General features: G+C 25.5%; 1 protein-coding gene across 1 annotated transcript; it reads right to left on the bottom strand.

Annotated features, from left to right (window-relative positions):
• Positions 1 to 6,954: 6,954 nt before the first annotated feature.
• Positions 6,955 to 9,535, bottom strand: LOC149060318 (uncharacterized). Its single transcript, XM_089216924.1, has 5 exons — positions 9,334 to 9,535; positions 8,304 to 8,618; positions 7,572 to 7,949; positions 7,354 to 7,422; positions 6,955 to 7,132 (listed from the first exon to the last, which is right to left on the bottom strand). The coding sequence occupies exons 1-5, from the start codon at positions 9,502 to 9,504 to the stop codon at positions 6,983 to 6,985; spliced, it is 1,083 nt and encodes a 360-aa protein (XP_089073050.1). The 5' UTR covers positions 9,505 to 9,535; the 3' UTR covers positions 6,955 to 6,982.
• Positions 9,536 to 10,582: the final 1,047 nt, after the last annotated feature.

The raw sequence follows: 10,582 nt of genomic DNA on the forward strand, positions 1-10,582 counted from the left end.
AAATATATTTTTTTTTATTATTGATCTGAAATATACATCGACAACTAGGCCATTAGTACACGAATTTTTGATTACATTGTTAGTATTTTAGTTTTTACATGATTACATTAAATTAATTTGTACAATTCTGTTTTTTTTAAGAATACGATTAAGCTTTTAACGTCCTATGGGTTTGGTCCTAGTGCTTGACAAATGAAATATTTATATATTAAATATTAGAGTCCAATTGTGTCTGCTATGATTTATAATATAACCAGACAACATAATTTAAGATGAGCCAGTGGAGTTAAGGAATATGGAGTCCCACTCTCATTTTTAGTGTAGTTTTTTCATTTTGAGTTCTTCTTAAGCTCCAGGATCATTATAAATATGAAATAAAATACCTATATTGGTTTAAAAGAGTACACGACTACAACCCACAAAATAGTTTGCATATCATTTTATGTGTTTCCTAGAAACATATTAAAGACAATAGTCAATAAGGATTAAAACTAAAAAGTAATTCATAAATTGTAAAGAATAAAAACAGTCTAAACTCAAAATTTGTAATTTATTTATATTAGATCTTTTTTTATTAAACAAATTTTTATTTATTTAAAAATTAAAATACAAATGTATTAATATCCTTTATTCTTTTTTGTATAACTTTCTACAAACAGTTAAATAAAAATTAATACAATTATAATTAGATTGATTAAATGTTATTAAATTAAATACATAATATGTATAATCAATTTACCAAAAAATGGGAATTTTTCGATAAAAATATTAATTGTTCAGTATGGGCTTCAGACAGAAAGGACCGTTTGTTTGTAATAACATTTTCTGCGTAGCTAAACAACCTTTCACTTGGTAAACTAGTACCTTGAGTACATAAATACTTTTTTGCTGACCGAGATAAATTGGGAAACTCTGAATTGAATATTTTCCACCAGTTAAGAGGATCGGTATCCAAATCTACCTTGGGCATTTCTCAGTGCCCCGACTATATTCGTACATTCGACATAATATAGAATATATGGTATATTCGGTAAATACCGATCAAATGGTAAATGCCGAAAGACCGGTATACCGGTAAGTGTAAAAAGCCGGTATTTATAAATACCGGTGACTTACCGGTATACCGAAAATACCGCCAACTCTCTATGTATCGCTGTCTTTTCACTCTGTGGTCTGTGCTGTGTTTGAAGACTCATAGGTATAGTCTTCTGCTGCTTCGGGGTTAACAATGTCAAAATAATAATAATCATAATCAAATGTGTTTTAGTATATTGGTTAAATTACTCGAACCTTTTCCAAATTATGCCTTCGGTTTAATGTTAAATGCCCTAGGTTTTCTAAATTAACACTATCTTATGGCGAATCAAAATGGCCAATCGTTGTCAACTTTTCTGTGCAATCTAAATTCCTATCTTGGAGAACATTAAACATATGGTGGTATATTTTACTAGCGGTACAACTAATATTTATTGTTAATCATTTAATAATATTTTACTGCAGTTTTATAGATTCACAAACGGGTTTGTTAAGTATTTTTTTGTAGTACTAAGTTTGTCCACATAGACCTTTGAGCCAATTTAGACTTCTGGAATAATTTCATAAGTCTCTGTATTTTGTTATACTGGCACTGTGTATAATATGTACAGATATTAATTTTTTACTCAATCAACAATAAAATATCTTATGATAAATTGAATTCCCTTCATTTTTCTATCGAAAAATACATCATTATCATCAGAATGGGCACAACTTAGTATTGTCTCTACTTCATTAATGACTGGAGTTATACCTAAATAAGGTCTAAATAATTCAATTATTTTATAACACTTAGATATAACTATATAAGTTATGTATATAAGTAAATAAATAAACAGGTCATTGAATGTAAAGGTACCTGGTAAAATATAAAATACAATCATGATCTAATAAATATAAAGGTCTGTCCACTTGTTGGTCATTTTTTTTTGTTTACAGTTTTATAATTATTTAACACTTAAACGGTTAGGTAAAGACAAAATGGTATTGTGATACGATAGAACTATAGAAATGATAGAACATGCTGATATATTTACATGCAAGATACATTTTTTAAGTGATATATTATAAAGTGTATTTATTACTAAACATTTTTTAAAATAAAATACAATTTTTGTTATAATAAAATAATTTAATGACTTTTTTGAATAATTTTGGTTTTAAATATTGCTGTAATTGTGTAGGTATTCAATATTCATACATTTTAGATTCTGAGTGGAACGATTAATGTATTGATTTGTGTGTGTGTTTTTTTTAATTAAGTTTTCTTTCATGTTTTTTTTGTGTCTTTCATAACATTTGGGGGCAATAAAAATGCTTCGATTTTCAACTTCAGTATCTAGTTCGATCAGAAAACGAATCTAGTTGGTACATTGAGGGGGTAAAAATTAAAAAATTCCCAATTTTTTCTTAATTATCTCGGTACATACAAACTAAAAATTAAGGAAAAAACGGGAACTTTTACAAAATTTATATTTTAGTTTTTGATGTAACTTTAACACAAATGACCATAGGTACATAAAATTTTCACCGAATTTTTATATAAGTATTTTCTATACTTTCGAAATATTTCGACTTATGTTAAACTATTTATAGAAATATGCAATTCTCGATTATCATTATTTTTTTTTTAAATTAATATCGATAAAAATGTAATTGTTGCGTAGAAAAGCTTGAAAATGTAATAGAAGGATTCTAACATATTGTTACAGCAGTTGAAAAATATAAGAATACATAGTTCCAATTTTTTTTGTAAGCATTTAAAGTTCAAATTTTGACTAAATATTTAAAAATTACGGTTATATTCAAATTATCTTAGATATGAAAATTCATAAAATATTTTCTTTATAGATCTAAGATTTGAAAATTCAATCCAAGATTCCTAACAACTTTGTCAACCTTTATCACAAACATTTTTATTAGTGTTTGAAGTTTAAATTTTTATAACATTGGATATTTACTAGATTTCTCATTTAGCGATTTCCTTATTTTGGTGTAACTCTAAAACAACTAACCGCAGGTACTTGAAATTTTCCCTGAATGTTTATTCAAGCATTTTTTATAATTGATAAAATTTTCAAAATATTTCAAATGTTTTTTAGTTTTTTATTCTATAATTAATGTCTATAAAAAGCTTGAAAATTTATTCAAAGGATTAGGGGACAAAATAGGCAACGGTAGGTCAGGATAGGTAAAGAGTAAAATCGGTTTGGTGAAATATTAACGGCTTTATTATTAAGCTAAAGATCAAACACTAACGGCTTAGAGCTACGGCAGCTTCGCGTGGCGTAGCGGTACATCGCGTCCGGTGATCACGGTAAAACAGAACGACCGACGCCGAGAACGGCTGGGTCGGGCCGTCAGGTGGGCTCAGCCACAGTGTCACCAACGATACCTTACAAAAGGTTTCCCATAAGTTGATATAATAGCAGTTGAAAAATATTAAAAATACATAATCAATTTTTTTATAAGTGTTTAAAGTTTAAATTTTGACAGAATGTATTAAATTGAATTTTTACAAATTATTTAATGAAAATGTTATCCTAGATTGACTAACCACCTCCGCTCAGAATCGTTTTTCGTATACAATGATATAATATCATTGAATTCAAATTTAATACGTACCATACATTAGAGTTACCTACTGTACAGCAGAGTGACATCAACTTACCCGCTTTTCTTTTTTATTGATATTTTATAATTGTTAAGTGTAATCCTGTGTTATTTTATATCTGTATAGTACTAATTAGTTAATTAATAATAAGAAAATTACATCATTGTATGATTTTAGTTTGACTAAATGTCACATACTAAACGAATATCAAAAGTTCTTTTATGCAATTTCAACTACAACATAATTTATACATTTTTGAAATTTTTAGATTTACCTATTCGAAATTCTAAAATTTAATATTCGATAATACATTATACTAGAATTATTCTAGCAATCTGCCCTATACAATAAAACACTTGGTAAAAATTAAAATTTTCAGAAGTTAATTGTTTTTTAATTTTATTATAACAAAATTAAGAAATCAATTTGTAAAAACTAAAAACATTGTATTTGTGTTCTAATTAACATTAGTTTAAACCATTCGTTAATGTGTAATTTTTTGTTTATAAACATGAAATATTAACTTTATCCGGATAATACTAACTTTAACCAGTCAATATTGGATAATGTTAAAAATTATAATATACAAGAGTTATTAGCAGAATATAAATACAATAATAAAGCGTTGGATTGCTATAGAGTATAATATCTTAATTAACCTATAACCGAGTTATTAGTCAGTTATCCTACCGATGAAGTGAACAATATAATATAGTATTAATTATTAGATTTTATTATTTACGAGCTTAATATTTATGGTAATTGCACGGCATTTTCGTTTTAATTTTAGATAATATACAAAACGCTAAATAAAATGAAAAATAAATTCATATTAATAATTTATGCATTTTACGGTAATCTCTTATTGTGTTTTAGATATGTTCAATATTGTTAATAATTTAAAACAATTTTATACATTTTTATGGTTGTTAAGAGTGTTAGACAATATCCAAAAGTTCATGGATGATATTATCATATTATCCGATTAATGTTAACAGTTTGCTAGTATTGTATTATCCGGCTAATGTGGACTTAATCCAAATGTTAACACTACCCGTATCATATAATATACATTCACTGAATGGTATAACATTTAAACATTTTATGTATTAGAGAAACAAAGTAGGCTATTTCTGCAGTCTTGTACAATTCACTATTTAAAATCATTCAAGTACAGTTACAGATTATTATTTTTAAAACTATTTGTTGACTGTAATAATATTATTGTTATTGACACGCACTTCGTCAAATTTGACTTTTTTTTTTTAATATGCCCACTGTATAATCATGAACGTAATGATCAATAAATATACATAAATAATTTGTTACTATAAAAAAAAAAAATAGCCCAAAACGAAAACGAAAACAACATTGACATAAATTGACGCCTGCAGATCAAAAATGTATGTTTAAATAATAAAAATGATTAATTCTTCTAACCTAACAATATATAATTAAATCCGTATAACTGAACAATAATGTTTTAAATATACCTCATAGCAGCTGCAACAGTGTATCAATTCTGCGTCTCCCTCTTCATTTATACATCTATTGACAATTATTGTTAACACTATAATTTATTGATATATTGATAAATTATTATTGTTTACTAGTTGAATCATTTGTCAACTAATATTTTAATTTTCCGTTATGTAAATTCACAGTAAAATAAAATTATAAAACAATTTTCTTATTTTAATTTCACATAAAAATTGTTTTGTGTTCAAATACTTTGTAAATATTTAAATGTAATTTTAATACATTTTGGGTGGAATATTTTATATTAGGTATATTATTATTTTATCTCATGATTGTTTATAACAGATATAAGTGAAGCAACTATGTAGGTATACTTTCAGTATTATCCTCGAATAATAAAACGATATCGTTTGCATAACAAACTATTTTACATTAATTTTAAATACCACATTATAATTGATAACGTATTGTATTTGTTCATTGTTATACTATGTACTAAGTCTTACATATTATGCTTTATTATATTTTTAAAAGCAATGGCATAAAAATGGATTTTAATAAATCAGAACTTAATAAATAATATTACCTACATAAATTAATACACATATATATATATATATATATATATATATATATATGGACGTGTTAGAAAATCAGAATTAAAAATTACATTGCATCAAAATCCCAATACGAATTACAATCTAATTCTACAGAGGCTTTTACAATAGGCAAATAATTCTTATTTAAGAATGAATTTCGAAAGTTACTGGATATTTTGTTTTTTAGTATATTCTTCCTCTGTACTTTGTCAATGAATTAAAACAAAAGCTACTCCTTAAAATTTCAAACTTCAATTTTTAAATGTTGTTCGTTCCGTCGTACAACATAAATATATGACTATAACATTGAATAGGTACTATATAATATGTAAAGCTTCATAAACAAAACTACAGACATAAAATAAATGTAAAATAAACACATTGCTTAAATTTGTAATAGGCTTCCATCAAAGTAATAAAACTAATAGTTACATTATAGTTAACAAACACAACATTGGAATACTACATAGGTAGTTCTAGAAAACATATAACAAGCTAAAGAAAATTAAGGTTCCAAGACAAAAATGAGCATAAAAAGAGTTTCATCGATGAAAAACCTTAAGAAACGCTACTATAAATTATCAAACTAAAGCAATCAAACTAAAATGGTGATCTCAATGAACAGATATTACTAGTCGATAATAAAAGCTAACGAGGAGTTATAATAAATTAAGAACAAACTGGTTTACAGTTTAGATGTTTTTATTTAAATGTTCAATTATTAACTAATTAAGCTGTTATATTTTTATCAAAAATGATCGCAAATCACAAGTGCATGTATAATAGCTAGCCGGACGTAAAAGAAATGATGTATTAATGTCATTAATGTCATTAAAAAATCGATGAATATACGAATAAGAACAAAATAAACATATTGTATTTCATAGTATAATATCGATCACATATCAATGTAATTAACGTATCTATATTAAATATAAAAAAAAATATTCATAATTTTATTATAATGATAAGGATTAGAAATTACATTTGTTCAAAACAAACAAATAAAAAAGCAAAACAAGGAATATTTGAACAGAGCAATAATATTTGATAACTAGACTTTTATTACCTTCACTTAAAAAACATACATGGATAACTAAGTTTATAACATGAATAACGCGAGTAAAATAATATTTTAAATAATGTTAAAAAATTGTATTTATAAATGAAAATAGTTCACAATGCAAAGCTTGAAAGACAACAAGAAAATATTGAATTGTACTCGTAAAGGTAGGTACTATTATATTTGTTATTATTATTTATTTAATTTGAACAAAATCTGAATTACTAAATATCCAATTGCTTTGTTTGTTAAAATAAGTAGTTGTTTCAGATTAATATGAAGTATTCCATAAAGTTTAAAATTGAAGTGTTCATGCAATCTTCGTAGTAAGAAAAACTTGATCTTAATAAAAATAAAAATAAATAATTAATTTTCAATGATTTATATAATATTAATCAAATGCAGTTATTAAACTAGGAACCCAATACATTAACGGTCATGACTAATATATATCAATACAAAAAAGTCTGTAAATTTAATGTCACTTTTAATAATTGTTGACTTAAAATTCATGACTATAATTGTAGGGTGCGACCATCAATGTGTAAATAAATATTTGATACCTGACGTTTAATTCTCGGATTTTTTTCTACTATGGATCGTTGTTGTAAGACCAGACTCATACGATTTATCTAAAAACAAAAATTAAACATTAAATTTAATTTGGACATATTAATCACGCATCAAGCCGACTCCGTCGACTAAGTATTGAGAATAGAAAGAGAATAATTATATTAGAAACCTTATTAAATGCAAATCATATATAATTTAATGTAAAAACCTCTTTTTCCGTTGAGTGACCAATCATGTATAATGTTAGAACATTCATTATTTTCAATGACAATACCATTAAAATCTGTCCCAAACTAGAACCAGACAAATAGTATTTAGAGAATAAAATGCTGTAAACGGCATTGATCATTTCAGCGAATTCTGCTACAACAAAAGCAATAATTGCCGGGCAACCATACATTAAATGGTTGACTTCATTTAAGATTTCTATGATTTCCAAATACATGTCTCTCAATGTACTCAAGCATGATCGTCTTTCCGGGATTTGTTCATTTATAATGTAGACCATCCACTTCATGTATATTATTAGTAATATGTATTCATAAAATGCGACGTATTTGCAAGTATATGTTAGAATCATAATGATCTAAAAATATAACATATTTGACATTTAAAATATACATAATAGATTCAAAAGAGAATTTAAGCTACAACTATTCCCATAATAAAGTACTCATAAAATATAACACATTTGGACATCTTTAAAACGATCAAAGTGACCAAAATATATTTGGATAAGGAAATCTGGGCAACATGAGGACTAGAACACAGTTTATATTATAAATCCATAAGATTACAGAAATAAAATTTCTGTATTCTGCAATAATGGTAAGATGGGAGATAGTTGTTTGTCAAATTTGTATATATTAAGGTACCGTCTATATATTATATTATTATTTATTTATAGCCTTATAAAATTTGATAAAATGTTTATAATTACCATGAGTTGTGTGTTTAATGATGGTTTAATTATTATCGACGCTAAGTAAATATTTATAATAGCTACAATCACATTTACGGTAATTATTACAACTATAGGATTCCAATACCCAGTTCTTATACTCATCGTCCCTGCCAAATTTAGGTGTATCAATTTTTCATGAATTTTTTCAAGTTTGGTCAATACCACGGAAATTGAATTATCGAAAAATACACGCCAAATATTGAATAAAAATCTTCCTATCAAAAATAATTCAAAACAACTGATATATATTATTGACGTAGGTTCAGTTATTTCCTTATCAACTCCTGAGACCTAAAAAAACATTGCATAAATATATTACACTAAGATTACATAATATATTTATATATACATATATTTTTCATTATTAACAACCCAACATTATTACCCACAGCGACATAGACAAGTGTGTGACAAGGTCCTATTATTAATATTAACTTATTTATGAAGTGATTATATTTTGTTTTGAAATGCTGGCTTTCTGATGAATTTGAAAGTGGCTGAGTGCTATGATTTGTTGTTGCCGAGTGATTCTGATAAGTGTTATTAAAGGCACGGAATTCCAGTAGATTATATTATATCACGACTAATTAAAATTGATTTTAAATTCTGAGCGGAGCAATATATTGAAAATGTGAAAGTGAAATACACATCTTTTGATTATATTCAATTTAAAATTTCGGATGTTTTTAAATGTATCATTTTATATGATCTTTCAAACGAAATAATAAAAATTGAATTCACTACTGCCCATTAGTTGGCGAAGCAGATGGAATAAATAAAAAAACTCCCACAAATAATTTTCATATTTATTTGTTTTTATTCAGTAAACAAAACATGTTTAAAACAACAATGTGTATTGCATGCTTACTGCAAAAAATAGTATCTGCAATAGTTATCATTAACTATAACAGTCAGAAAACTAAAAAATGTTTTTATATAATTTGGGTATTAACATAATATGAATCTATTAAAATTAAACTAAATAATTATAGTTTTTGCTTATTACCCATAGGTTGTAACCGTAGAAGTTATTCAAAAAACAATAAATGATTATAAATCGCCAAACATAAAACACCAAAGACGCCTTAAATTTGTTCTGGCTAAAATAGTTTATACTGCCAACTCCGAATATCAAAAAACACCCGTTAAAATTATTTAATACTGATCTGACACTCATAATTATTATTATTATTGATTATCAAATTACGTTTAAGTGAGACAAATATGGGTAATAGTTATGATATTTGTGTTTTTTTGTGTGAGACCTTCGCTGATTTAAACTCAACTGCAACTATTGTTATAATATCTATACAATTATACGAGTAGATGGATTCACATAAATTATAAATTAATCGAAAAGAATACGACATAAAGCCGTTGAAGTGGAAATCAATTATTGCTATTGAGTTAAATGTTTGATACTTAATAACTCAATTTACATATCATACAAGGCTTGGATATTTTTACAGTACCTGGTATTACAAAGTTGTCCACATTATTATTAATAACATAATATTTGAAGTAAATAATTGATATTTTGTAAATACTTCAAAATATTATATACTTTTTGATACATTTTTAATTGTTATTGTTATATGCATATTTTTTCTCGATCAATTTATATAATTGCTTAAATGCAATATTAATAATAAATAGACAAACAAGTGGGTATATATGGTATACCCATATCTGCTGTATAGTTGTTAAATTTTAATTTAATTGTATAAAATCTATGTATACCTACCTAACCTACGTCAAACAATTCTGATTGAAGACGGTCTGTCAACTTGTATTACCAAGGATTTTTTATGATACGATTTCAATTAAAATAATTCTTTTTTTTATTATTAACAATTAGTTATGTTGTTAGAATAATGGAATGTTAAATTATTTTTTGTCAATAACATTATGTTTGAATATTTCATATTATGAATAATATATTTAAGTCTCCAATATATTTAAAAAGTTTCGAGTAACGATAAATAAAATATTTTTAATCTAAAAAACATCAGTGTTCATTTGCCTATAGATGTCAGGAACTTAGAATGTCGACGAGGTGACTCTTTGTTGAAATCAAATACTTTCTTTTATCGTGTAATTTGTTATTTATTATAAAACACTTTTATGTCATTGGTAAATGTTACAACAGATGCATTTGACTGATTTGATCTGTAACATATTCTAAGTGTGTAAAACATATTCAATTCTACTCGTTTATTTTCTAAATCCAAAAATACTATTATGCTCGAATTATT

The sequence above is a fragment of the Diuraphis noxia genome, unplaced genomic scaffold, assembly GCF_037042655.1.
Source record: "Diuraphis noxia isolate RWA-SAM2 unplaced genomic scaffold, SU_Dnox_SAM2 contig0001, whole genome shotgun sequence".
Lineage (NCBI taxonomy): Eukaryota > Metazoa > Arthropoda > Insecta > Hemiptera > Aphididae > Diuraphis > Diuraphis noxia.

Coding starts and splice junctions, on each gene's coding strand:
- LOC149060318 (XM_089216924.1), bottom strand. CDS start 9,504: ATGAGTGTCAGATCAGTATTAAATAATTTTAACGGGTGTTTTTTGATA. Junction 8,619..9,333: donor TCTACGGTTACAACCTATGG/GTAATAAGCAAA, acceptor ATGTTTTTTTAG/GTCTCAGGAGTTGATAAGGA. Junction 7,950..8,303: donor CATTAAACACACAACTCATG/GTAATTATAAAC, acceptor TTATATTTTTAG/ATCATTATGATTCTAACATA.